The sequence below is a fragment of the Lactuca sativa genome, chromosome 3 (assembly GCF_002870075.4).
Source record: "Lactuca sativa cultivar Salinas chromosome 3, Lsat_Salinas_v11, whole genome shotgun sequence".
NCBI classification, from domain to species: Eukaryota; Viridiplantae; Streptophyta; class Magnoliopsida; order Asterales; family Asteraceae; genus Lactuca; species Lactuca sativa.
The window spans coordinates 32,256,946-32,270,167 of NC_056625.2; the positions used below are offsets into that span (position 1 = coordinate 32,256,946).

The 13,222-nt window shown below is 33.9% G+C and overlaps 2 protein-coding genes across 2 annotated transcripts; both read left to right on the plus strand.

Moving 5' to 3' along the window:
- The first annotated feature begins 3,351 nt into the window (after positions 1–3,351).
- On the plus strand, positions 3,352–8,490 carry LOC111917280 (probable phospholipid-transporting ATPase 4). The gene is made up of 9 exons (XM_023912964.3): positions 3,352–5,711; positions 5,823–5,933; positions 6,049–6,325; positions 6,398–6,486; positions 6,578–6,662; positions 6,758–6,967; positions 7,057–7,281; positions 7,384–7,575; positions 7,652–8,490. Exons 1-9 carry the CDS (start codon positions 3,826–3,828, stop codon positions 8,366–8,368), a joined length of 3,792 nt encoding a protein of 1,263 aa, XP_023768732.1. The 5' UTR covers positions 3,352–3,825; the 3' UTR covers positions 8,369–8,490.
- A 3,778-nt stretch (positions 8,491–12,268) lies between these two features.
- On the plus strand, positions 12,269–12,828 carry LOC111917167 (blue copper protein). The gene is made up of 2 exons (XM_042900560.1): positions 12,269–12,438; positions 12,522–12,828. Exons 1-2 carry the CDS (start codon positions 12,269–12,271, stop codon positions 12,826–12,828), a joined length of 477 nt encoding a protein of 158 aa, XP_042756494.1.
- The last annotated feature ends 394 nt before the right edge of the window (positions 12,829–13,222 follow it).

Sequence of the window (13,222 nt, forward strand, 5' to 3'; positions counted from 1 at the left end):
CCCCCCCCCCTGATTTTTTTGGCAGAAATACTCCCTATACTTCAATTTTATATATATTAGGCCCAAAAATATAAAATTTTGACTACCCCCCCCCCCCTCCCCCGGAAAGATTGAAGCTCCACCACAGTCCGGAGGTGAAGGACAAGAAGAATAGGGTTTGATCTGAATGTTTGGTTCAAAAATCAAATTGAAGCATAATTTCTTTGAATCGGGTTTGTATGCCTTGTACTTATTAGGGCGTGGGTAAAACAACCTTAATCGTTAGGGTTTCATTTAGAGAATCTCAGAAGTTTTAATCCTAATTTGGTTTCTGACTTTTTATGAGATAATTCACCATTTTGGTATGACTATGCATTTACATTTTCTTGTACTTGTTGTAGACAATATTTTAAGGTGGAAAGAATAGATTTAGTATTAGATAAAACAAGATTCGAATAACCAATTGAGGGGTTTTGTCTGTAAATAGCTTTTCACCCACATCTACCAATTCTTTCTAGTGCCAGTGCAGTATAATTAACATGTTCTTCACTGTCATTCAATCATCGAAATGTTTTGTTTGAATCCAAGGGTTTGAAAATGTTTTCTAAGTTCATCATGACGAATGAGTTGGAGCGGGGAAGGCGACAGTCTTGCCGGAGAAGGAAGGGTGCGGCTGGGTGGGGTGGTAATGGGTCCATCTACTTTAAATATTAATGAAAAAAGAAAAATAAATAATTAAATCATTAAAAAAAGTAATATATAATTTAAAAGGACAAAATAGTCATTTTATGTGTGGTATGGACTAAACGCGAAATAAAACTAAACAATAGAAATGATACGAGTAAAAAAGAAATATTAAAGACTAAACATTCACATTACCCAAAATCATAGAGGTCATTTGTGTAATTTATACTACTATTTTTTGTTGGATAAATAGTATAATAGTATTGAATTTATCGAAGAGGAGAAAAGGGAATAGGAGAGTTAATGACATTTATGAGTATTGCTGACTTTCAAACTTTAAAAAAAGGAGTCCTACGTACTTCCATCTTTGCCGTTCAAAACCATGTTCGTGTTCTCGTTTCTGGAGCCACACCAAAGTCACCCACGATCTATAAGATCATATTCAACCGTGAGTTACCCACGCAAACTACAACGGTTATCAAGTTTCATGTTTAGATGTCACACTGGTATAAAAATATAAATTTTACTGATTAAAATATTTATATTTGTAAAGGGTGAATTTTTTAGTATAATACGGTGTGTGTGCGTCCAATGTAAAAGTGTACATCTATTTCATTGATTGTTGATCGTTATGATTTCCAACGCTCACGATTGGTTACTTGGTTCTTTGGTTAATTATTGTTCTCTATTGAACCTCACCATATATATAAGAGTCGAAACAATATATATATATATATATATATATATATATATATATATATATATATATATATATATATATATATATATATATATATATATATATAAAAGAGTCGAAACAAGATTTTTAAATTTAGATTCCGTATCCTTAATGTTTTAAATCAGTCAAACCCATGCCCACCATACCTTAATTTGAGGAACACTTATCATTTCTTTAACACACTGCCGGATTCACACGTCTGTGATATGTCATATTAAAAAAATTATAATTCAAAACTTGAAATTAATGTGAATGTTATTCTAATTTCATAATTAGTTCCTTTAAAAGATGCTTATCATCAAACATGAAATGCATAGGTATAAATATATTTAATATATTGCATGACAAATGTATATGTGACTTATTGCTTTCTAGGTTTAAACTAAATAACTATGATAATACATAGATGCATAAAAATGGTAAACCTCAACATTCCCTAAGACCCACGTGAAAGGTCAATCGTTGAACACTAGCAATATTTTAGGTGTGACGAAGTTTGAATCCTAAACCCCACGCGTGAAATTCCACTCATCAACTACTAGATTTCCATATCGGAGGCATAATACATAGATTTGTATAATATACTTTATAGAGCTATTTTCAATTATGCTAAAAATTTGAAAGATTATTGACGATGGGATTTAGAGGGATCAAATGACACTAGAGATAATTTAGATTGGCATGGAATGCATTTGGAGTCACTTTTATGCTTATGCGGACCCTTTTTGTGAGCTCACAATTGAATAGAGTTTACATGTTTCCTGCGAATGTTTGACGATTACAAACGTGCGATCATGGGGGTTACAAATTTGCACCCTCTTACGTTGATCGAGTGGTCAAAGTAGGGGTTTCACTTTTCAGGATTACAAGAACAATAGTATTACGTGATTGTTTCATATGTCATTCAACTTTTATGGATGCATAAAAACGTCAAGGTGTTTGGGAGGGTCGTATGCATTTTGGAGCATCTTTTTGATTCGATGCATTGTCTTTCTTGTCTTACGTCTTGTTGTAGTAATAATCATTGTTTTAAAGTCAAAGTAGGGGTTTCACTTTTCAGGATTACAAGAACAATAGTATTACGTGATTGTTTCATATGTCATTCAACTTTTATGGATGCATAAAAACGTCAAGGTGTTTGGGAGGGTCGTATGCATTTTGGGGCATCTTTTTGATTCGATGCATTGTCTTTCTTGTCTTACGTCTTGTTGTAGTAATAATCATTGTTTTAAAAACCAGTTCGAACTGCCAGTCGAACGGGGAACCAGGAAAATGAACAATTAAACTAACACTAGTTTTATGTCTATTTCAGGATCAAAACGAACCAACTGATTTTTATAAAATCTTGGCTGAACCGATTAATTTGAATAAAAACATATAAAAATGAGACATTTTACATAGCATATTTTAGTGACATTTTCACATCTTTTTAGACTTCTATTATCACGCGTGTACATTTTGATAACCAATTGTAGATCCATTCTGTACAATTCTAAAAAAATAAAATGAGAAGATAATAACATTTGACTTGATCTCTAATAGTCTATTAGCTAATTTTATAGACCCTCAAAATGACAAAGATCTCCTTTATATTAGATATTTGATAAGTTTTTCTCTAACATCTCAACTCTAATAGTCTATTAGCTAATTTTTTGGTATGATAACAAAAAGTATAACATCTCAACTCTCAAGTATATTATTTTTATTAAACAGTTAAAAATCTGATTTTTAAAATTTTGGTAAAAATTAATGTTATTATTGATAGTCTAATCGACTTAAAAAACCAAATTTAATTTCTGTTTCTTGTGGCTAATTCTTTTCTAGTTTTGTTTTAATATAATCTTAGACTATTTAATAAAAATAATATACTTGAGAGTTGAGATGTTATATTTTTTATTATCATTTATTTATTTTTTATTTTATATTTTTTATTTATAGATTGTAAGCGGTTGTTTCGTTAGATACTATTGGACCGAATTTAGGTTACTTTTTTTTAAATAGATGCAGATAATATACTTAATATCCTTAGAATTTTAAATTTGTTAGGTTTTTTATTATGATGTTTACCATGATTACTCAGAATTATTCCATTAAACATTAGTTTTTTATCTTTATGTTTTGAAAAAATCTCTTTGGTGCTTTCTTTGTGCTTTATGACCCAATCCCGACCTCCATTGTTAAATTATGTCGCTACAAAAGGCCTGAGGTTCCAAGAACAACACAAGATCCAAGAAAGCTCCAAATTTGAGCATTAGAAGATTCTGAATTTCCCATTAATAAAATCATCAAAAGAAACAAAATTCACATTTGTGATTCTTCATCTGTCAATATGTGCCGTTTCTCATACAAACACCAGCTTCAATAACACCACCCACCACTACAAAAAACAATCATAGTTTGACCTCTCTTAACAACACCCAGCAATGGCGACACAACCATCTGCAACAAATGTTCAGACGACGAGGAAGAAGAAAAAGAAAGGAAAAGTAAAATGGAGCAATCTTTACACGTTTTCTTGTTTAAGGTCACCACCTCCGGTGACCCAATCGGATTTCGGCCAGCCTGGGTTCTCCAGAGTTGTTTTCTGTAATGATTCAGGGATGCACAGAACAAAACCATATAAGTATCCCATCAATGATGTCTCCACAACAAAGTATAATGTGGTGACGTTTCTTCCTAAGTCGTTGTTTGAGCAGTTCCGTAGGGTGGCAAATCTATATTTCTTGTTAGTTGCGGTTTTATCGGTTACTTCTTTAGCTCCTTTCTCTCCTCTGAGCTTGATTGCACCTTTGGTTTTTGTGGTTGGAATCAGTATGCTTAAAGAGGGCGTAGAGGATTGGCATCGGTTCTTGCAGGATTTGGAGGTGAATTCGAGGAAAGTGAAAGTTCATATTGGAAATGGATCGTTTCTTGACAGACCATGGAAGGTGCTACGAGTGGGGGATGTTGTGAAGGTGAGCAAGAATGAGTATTTTCCAAGTGATCTTCTGTTGTTATCTTCTAGCTATGAAGATGGTGTTTGCTATGTTGAGACTATGAATTTAGATGGAGAAACCAATCTGAAAATCAAACGTTGCTTGGAATGTACTCTGGGTTTTGATGAAGAACTGAAGTTTGATAAGTTTAAAGCCACGATTCGGTGTGAAGATCCGAATTCGAGCCTCTACACTTTTGTTGCAAATTTGGAGTTTGGAGACGAAGATGAAGATACGTTGATTTCTTCATACCCTTTATCCCCTTCGCAGCTCCTTCTTCGAGATTCAAAGCTACAAAATACGGATTATGTCTACGGAGTTGTGGTATTTACCGGAAGAGATACGAAAGTGGTTCGAAATTCTATGAAATCGCCTTCGAAACGTAGCAGAGTAGAAAAAAAGATGGATCATGTAATTTATGTTCTGTTCTTCATGTTGCTTCTAATATCTTTAATCACCTCCATTGGTTCTGCTCGATATACAGACAGAAAACATACAGCTAAAGAATGGTGGTACCTTCAGTTACTCCAAGATACAGATGCGTCTTTTGATCCTAATAAACCACTCATTTCTGGGTTTCTTCAGTTCCTGAGAGCACTCATATTGTATGGTTACTTGATACCAATCTCCCTTTACGTCTCCATTGAAGTAGTCAAGTTCTTACAAGCAATGCTCATAAACAATGACCTCCAACTGTTCGATGAAATGTCTGGGAAATCAGTTGAAGCCCGGACTTCAAATTTGAATGAGGAACTTGGTCAGGTTGAGATGATTTTGTCTGATAAAACCGGGACTTTAACATGTAATCAAATGGAGTTCAGGAAGTGCTCCATTGAAGGAATTTCTTATGGTGGTGATGTAAATGCGATTGTTCGTGCTGCTTCTCACAGAATGAATATTAACATCGAGAGCTATCGTTTCAATATAGATGGTGAGGATTCCACGCCTCGTGATAGTATTGAGATGCACGAAATTTGTTCCGATCATGATAATGAAGTAAACAACAGTGTCTTGGATGATGCAAAAACTATGAGAAATCTTGGTATAAAAGGTTTTAATTTTAGAGATGATAGATTGATGAACAAAATGTGGGTTCATGGATCCAATGTCTGGGATATGATGATGTTCTTCAGAGTCATGGCTTTATGTCATACGGGTATACCAGTCGAAAATGGAGAAGAAACAGGAAGCCATAAACTCAAATATGAAGCAGAATCGCCCGAAGAAGTGACCTTTCTGATTGCAGCCCAAGAGTTTGGTTTCCAGTTTTGCAAAAGAACTCAGTCCTCAATGTTTGTTAAAGAGATTGATTCTTCTGCAGAGGAGGTCGAAAGGTCGAGATGCTTTCCCATGATATTCTTTATCTTTATGACTTCATCTCCCCCCTTTATTATTATTTATTATCTAACCTTTTTAAACTATACATATCTATGATTAAATTTCAGGGAATACAAGCTATTGAACTTATTAGAATTCAGCAGCTCAAGAAAGAGGATGTCAGTGATAGTTCGTGATGAAGTTGGTCAGATTTTCCTATTTTGTAAAGGTGCTGACAAGTAAGTTTCTTGATTGAATACTCTTTATTTGTAATTTTGAGGATAAAGATTTAATCTTTGACCTCAAATGGTATGAAATAATATGGAGCTAGCTAAAGATCTTTGTATTGTGTAGCATCATCTTTGATAGGCTAGGTGATAGTGGTAGGACATACCAACATGCTACAACCATGCACCTTGCAAACTATGCAGAAGATGGGTTAAGGACAATGGCATTTGCTTATCGAAAGATTAAAGATTTGGAGTATGAAGAATGGAGCTCAACATTTGCTAAAGCAAAGGCCACAATCGGGTCTGAAAGAGAGGAGTTGCTAGAGAATGTATCTGAGATCATCGAGAAAGATTTGATGTTGTTAGGTGCTGTAGCTGTTGATGACAAGTTACAAGATGGGGTAAAACATCTACTCAACCTCTCTTTTCTCATCGATGAGAAAAAATTGATCACTTCCTAACATGGATTTCAGGTTGCAGAATGCATAGATAAACTCGCACAAGCTGGACTCAAGATATGGCTCCTCACTGGAGACAAAAAGGAGACTGCAGTTAATATTGGGTTAGAATTCTCAAATAGATATGATACGCCTTCATCAATTATCAAATTCCAATTATGGATTGGACTCCTTATAATGTTTTTTTTTGGTCAGATTCGCTTGTAGTTTGCTTAGGCATGATATGAAGCAGTTTCATCTGAGTTTGAGCAGGGACGCTGAATCAAAGAATCAACTAAAGGTGAATATTTATGAACTTGAATTGAGTCGATTTACTCAATCTGAGGTAAACAAATCCGAGTTAGGGGTAATGATTCAACATTTTGTAGCTTTCAGGCTATGAAAGATGACATATTAAATCAAATCGAGGCTTCTTATCAAGTTACAGTAAACGAAAAAACCAAGGATGATCCTTTTGCTCTTGTGGTGGACGGAAAAGCCCTTGAAATTGCTTTGGGGGATGACATAAGAGACCATTTCTTGCAGCTGGCAGTTAATTGTTCCTCTGTTATATGTTGTCGTGTCTCTCCTAAACAGAAAGCCTTGGTAATCAATCCACCTAGATTCATCTTAATTACTTCAAATCATATCCTAAACAATTAGAAATTAATCCATCTAATTTTGTGCAAACTTAGATTACTCGATTAGTGAAGAAATATACTGGCAAGATGACATTGGCGATTGGAGATGGAGCAAACGATGTTGGTATGATTCAAGCAGCTGATATCGGCATTGGGATTAGTGGTATGGAAGGAATGCAGGCTGTGATGGCAAGTGACTTCTCAATGCCCCAATTTCGATTTTTGGAACGCTTGTTAATAGTTCATGGCCATTGGTGTTACAAGAGAATCTCCAAGATGGTCTCTCTACCAAACTTAATTCAGAGAATATGTTTTTTTTTTTTTTTGGGTATAAAAGTATGATGAGACTTACTTTTTAAAACTGATCGTGTATTGCTGCAGATTCTGTATTTCGTATACAAGAACATTGTATTTGGGCTTACGTTATTCTACTATGAACTCTACTCCAAATTCTCAGGGGACGTATTATATGACGGATGGTATATGCTTATGTTCAATCTCTTTCTCACATCCCTTCCTGTCATATCCTTAGGCGTCCTTGAGCAAGATGTTTCCTCAGATATTTGCCTTCAGGTATATATATTTCCGTAAAAAGATGAAATTATCAATCATAAAGACTAACGCCAGCGTTTTCCCTTAATGATATCAGTTTCCGGCCCTTTATCAACAAGGACAAAAGGGTATTTTCTTCAGTTGGAAGCGAATCTTGGGGTGGATGGGAAATGGAATACTTACATCTGTCACCATATTCATCCTAAACGTCAACATTCTATCCTCCTCAGCCTTCCGACAAGGGGGAGAAGTCATAGACATCTCCCATTTAGGAGTGATCACATACACCGTCGTCATATGGACTGTAAACTGTCAGATTGCTCTAATCATCACTCACTTTACATGGATCCAACATATCTTCATATGGGGAAGTATCTTGTGTTGGTATATTTTCTTACTCTTCTATGGTGCTCTTCCACCCGTATACTCCGGCCGAGAATTCAAACTCCTGATTGAAGCAGTGGGACCCGCACCCGTGTACTGGATTGTCACGTTGTTAGTTGTAGTCGTTGCTCTTCTTCCCTACTTCATTTACATGGTCATCACGAGGTCCTTTTATCCAATGGATGATCATGTCATCCAGGAAATGAAGTATGGAAGGAAAGTTGTTGTGGATGATGACATGTGGTTGAGAGAGAAGCAAAGTTCCAGGAAGGTGACCCATATTGGGTTTTCAGCCAGAGTCGATGCCAAGATCCTCTATTTAAAGGATCAACTACACAAGAAAAGAATGTTCATTATTAAATCCATCACCAATAGTCCTATTCGTCGATCCATAACCATTAATTCATTAGAAAATAGAGATTCATCATAATACCAAACTATTGATTGTTGCACACACTTGTTTCTCAGTTGTCCAAAGGCATTATAAAGAGTAAATTTATACATATTTGTGTCTTACATGTTAATTGTTTTCTTACCAAAACTTTGTTAGTCATTCATAATGTAACTTAGGTGAATAAATCAAATTTATCAAGTTCAAGTTTAAGATTGAATACACACTACTACAAAATGGGCTAATAGAGCCCGGTTATAATGAATGATATATGAGCAATTCATAATGGCTGCAAATAAACATATACAAGTATACAACATTGGTAGTTTGAACAAGCTGGCCCACATGTTCCTTTTAAATTGACACGTTATTATACCAAAGTAGAAAAGGAGATATATCAATATCAAGACTAAGAATATTTGCTTTACAAGACCTTCCTGATGGTTTCAAGGGGAAAGCTCATAAGGCTGGCTGAGGTGGTGGTGGGGTGTTGCATGTGCTCAATCTGGTCCTACCGAAATTGGTTGGTTTTTGATGCTATAAAACCCAAAAATTTAAAAGAGAAATATTTGATTTTGTAGTCCATCGTATGATTATCTACTAGGATTAAGAGTAGTAAGTTGAATTGGACTACGTGGGTTAAGAACCCTTCCAATGCTATCAACTTCTTGTAATTTTTGTTTTAGAGTGGCCGTGTTTAATGATACTTACGTTCAAAAAATAAAAAATATCAAGACAAGGAAAGTACTTCATAAGACCAAAAAGAACCATACTTACAGTGGTCCATATCAGTGAAATGCATATGCGAAAATTAAATTGAGGTCCTATAAAATATTGTTGTAAAATGTTATTAAATCTAAGCATCCTATGCATATCTTCACTCGTTAGTAATAAATTGAAACTACTATAAACAACTTTCCAAAACAAGATAAACAATAAACACATTATTATTTTCTAAATATTGATCTTCTAGCATTTTTAGAAGCAAATTCATCAATTATACTTTCATAATAAATATTTTTAAGAAACTATTTTCAATCGAAATCAAAGCCGAAATTTAAGATTTTAAAAGTTTTAATTTTGAAAATTTTCTTTACACTTATGTAGCTGTAGTAAGAATAATCAACAATATTCCATGTGGTAGCCAAGAAACTGATGGGTTTTGAGCATAACAACAATTCCTAAGTGTACATGCAACCCTAATGCTTTGGATCTAGGTTTTCTCTATTGAACATGCAAACTTGAAAACAAAAGGAGAAACCCTAGGAGAGGTATATTATTTTCGAAATTCATATAAAACTAGGGTTAGGTTACATACCTTGATTGTTATATTGTAATGACAATGAATACCTTGTAGATCTTGAAGCTTGAGAACTTAGTGTCACAAGTATAACACCTGTAATGGCTCACAAACACACAATGCAAGAGAATGATATGCGAGAGGAGGAGGAGATCAAATTTTCGGCTATTGCTTCTTCCAAAGACTTGCCAAAAATCATAGCGCTAAAGCTTCTTTATATAGTGCACCAATGATGCTATGGATTAATCCTAATTTCAAATATAGTAATTATCCATCTTATTGTTAAAGAATAAAACTAAAAAACTTTCAAATCGGGAAAAAAACATCAAAATCTAACAAATACACTCATTTATTCGAAAGAATAATGTTGGTAAGAGACGTCGTTCAAATTTCGTGGTCCGTTCTTCAAGCATTAGCTTTTATGGAAACAAATCCAATGAATAAACTAGTGAGAAAATATCTATATTCCATTCCAGCATAATTGGAATTCGTGATTTCATTCTAATAGAATTGGAATTCATTTACCAATAATTATATTAATTCAGGGCATTCTAACATGATATGTTCATGATTATCATAAAAAAAAACATTATTTTATGATAGAATACTATAAACGAAAAAATACTATTCAGTTGAAGCATTTTAGCGAGCGCTTGGTGTGCATCAAAACAACTTTCAATTTCCTGTAAAAATTAGACAATCAGAACAAATTCCCAATAAACCTAAACACATCGAGTTTATCAAAAAACCATTGTTTGATGATTTTCTCAAGGAATCTCCTAGCCTCATCCCCTCCAACCTTCCTCTTCAACGTTCTGATCTCCCAAACCTTGTGAAGATCGTTAACGTTCATCTTAAATCAAACACTAAATCCGAAATCTGAAAGTGTGCCTGATATTCAAATAATTTCGAATCCGATCATGTGTAGAGAATTGAATCAAATAGGCTTCCAGAATGAGGAACCCAACAAGGTTCAAAATCAAAACACCCCCAGGCCCTAGTCCCAAAACCCCTTTGTCATTCCCTCCTAGGGGTGAAACTAGAGCGGAAATAGCTGCCCCAAACATTCATATAATAAAGACAAAATGTAAGCAAACCCAAACTCAGTGGAATGTATCGACAACTGTAATTGACAAAGGCAAAATGTAGTCTTAGTTACTCAGTTGTACCATAAAATCGATGAAGATTGAGATGATTGAAACTTCAGAGAGGGGAAATGGGGTTTTAATCGACAGACGGAGACGAGGAAGACGACCGGAGGCGGTGAAGACGACCAGAGACAGTGATTCGGTGAAGACGGACAGACAATCGAGTATCGACGAACGACGAATGTCACGAAGCTGAGTGATGTGTTGATGTCGAGAAATCGGGATTTTGATCTTGGCTCTTGGGAGAAGTCAATTGGAAAATTGAAACCCTAAAATTATCATATATAAATATATGTGATTAATATCAAATTACCATAATTATAGGATATTATTTGTGGAAACTAATTATAAAATTACCTATTTACCCTTATTTATTTATTTAATTACTTATTTTTATTTTAAATTTTTATTGGCTCACACTTATGCATACAATAACACAATAACTATTTTAAATACCTAAACATATATATATATATATATATATATATATATATATATATATATATATATATATATATATATATATATATATATATATATATATATATATATATATGATTTTTATGTCAAATTTGCATGATTGTAAATTAATGGGTGAAACTTTTAGCTAAAGGTTTAAGATGCTTGTATGATAAATAATGCCTTCATGATTAATGTTTTCGGTTATATTATTTTGTGGTTTGTAATAGACATTTCTGAAGAATGTTTCTTCTACTTGAGATACAATCTAAAAAAACAATATAATATTAGAGGTATTTATAGGTATAAAGATGGAGTTAAGAAGAGACGAACAGAAGAACGAGAGAAAATTTTGATTCAATTTAAAGAATATTGGGAATTGCAAACAAGTTATGTGATGTGATTATGACATTTGAAGTGTTGAATATGTTGGTGTCTCTTAGCACAATTTATTTTTGTATTCAAAAGTTTTTTTTATGTACACAAACCTTTATATATTTTATAGAAGATCGAACAGATGCAACCTTTATGAGTCCTTACGTCAACTCCATCGATTTCCACGACTCTATCGAACGGATGCATATGAGTCTCCTTGCATCAACTCCAAAATGATCTCTGTCCTCCGGTTCAAATTTTCTTGTGATCAACTATCTACTATTGTTGACCTTAATCGTTATGAAACAAATGCTATTTTCTATAATCTTTTGTCTTATAATTATAATTTTGCAAGTATCTATTTAGTTGCCCATTACGCCGTATTAGTATTTGGAATTTTATAAAATGTCCTTTTCCCATATCCTAGTATTAGAAATTTAGAATATGGCCTCTTCCAAGTACAAAGTAAAAACCAAGAAAATGACAAATAAAAGCCGGAAAAAGATATCGAGTATAACAATCTCACTGTATACGGTAGATATGTAGATATTTTCAAGAAATCTAATTTGTTATAAATAAGCATTTTTACATATTTGTAAATAAAAATCAAGGACAAAGATAACATATTTCCATACACGAACCTGATAAACACAAGCAATGGCCACTTTTACTCACATTGTTCTTGTTTTTGCCATATTTGTTGTGGTGCTTCTTCCATTGACCACTATGGCCACCGAATACATGGTGGGAGATGCTAGTGGTTGGACCATAAATTATGACTACAAAGCGTGGGTTAAAGATAAAGTGTTCTACGTTGGTGACAAATTGTCTCGTCAAAAATCTATATCTTCTTTTTGGCATTGAAAATAAGAACATTATTTCAAAGCTGACATAAATTTGTGTTGGATTCGGTGTTCAAGTACCCAGTAAATGTACATAATGTGTACAAAGTGAATGCTAGTTCCTTTGCTACTTGCACTATTCCACCACCTCGCACTGGCCTTACATCTGGAAACGACGTTGTGACCTTGATGACACCTGGCAAGAAGTGGTACATTTATGGTGTGGAAGAACATTGTGCTGACTTTAACCAAAAGTTAGTGATCGATGTCCAATCAATGACTCCAGCACCCGCACCAAGCACTGGAACCAAGTATGACTCTAAGACTTTCATGTCAATGGTCATCTTTATTTTGGCAACGATAGTCATGGTTTAATATTGATATCGTTTATTGATTTACTACATGTAAGAATAAGACTACATGGTCTTGGTGAACTTAAGTGTGGCCATTTGATTTCCCCATTAATGAAAATTATTTTTTGGTTTATTTAGAAAAAAAATCACGAATGATCCTTTAGCTTTACACTTTTTTTTTGATATAGTCTTTATGAAACTTTCTTCCGTGAGATGATCTCTAAGGAGCAAACCTTACACACAAATGGTCATTACCGTGGATGTCAGTTAGATGTGTCCGTTAAATTGAATTTTTTTAGATAAGGACTATTCTGTCATTTTGTGAAACTTTCTTAAAAACCATTTGTAAAATTTTACACAAGGATCATTTGAAATAATACAATGTTAGACTTTCACTTTTTTTTATTCAAATTGCG

Excerpts from the sequence above, each read along its gene's own strand:
- LOC111917280 (XM_023912964.3), top strand. The coding sequence starts at position 3,826 with ATGGCGACACAACCATCTGCAACAAATGTTCAGACGACGAGGAAGAAG. Across the intron at positions 6,663-6,757 it reads AATCAAAGAATCAACTAAAG|GCTATGAAAGATGACATATT; the intron begins GTGAATATTTAT and ends TGTAGCTTTCAG. Across the intron at positions 7,282-7,383 it reads ACAAGAGAATCTCCAAGATG|ATTCTGTATTTCGTATACAA; the intron begins GTCTCTCTACCA and ends GTATTGCTGCAG.
- LOC111917167 (XM_042900560.1), top strand. The coding sequence starts at position 12,269 with ATGGCCACTTTTACTCACATTGTTCTTGTTTTTGCCATATTTGTTGTG. Across the intron at positions 12,439-12,521 it reads TTCTACGTTGGTGACAAATT|GGTGTTCAAGTACCCAGTAA; the intron begins GTCTCGTCAAAA and ends TGTGTTGGATTC.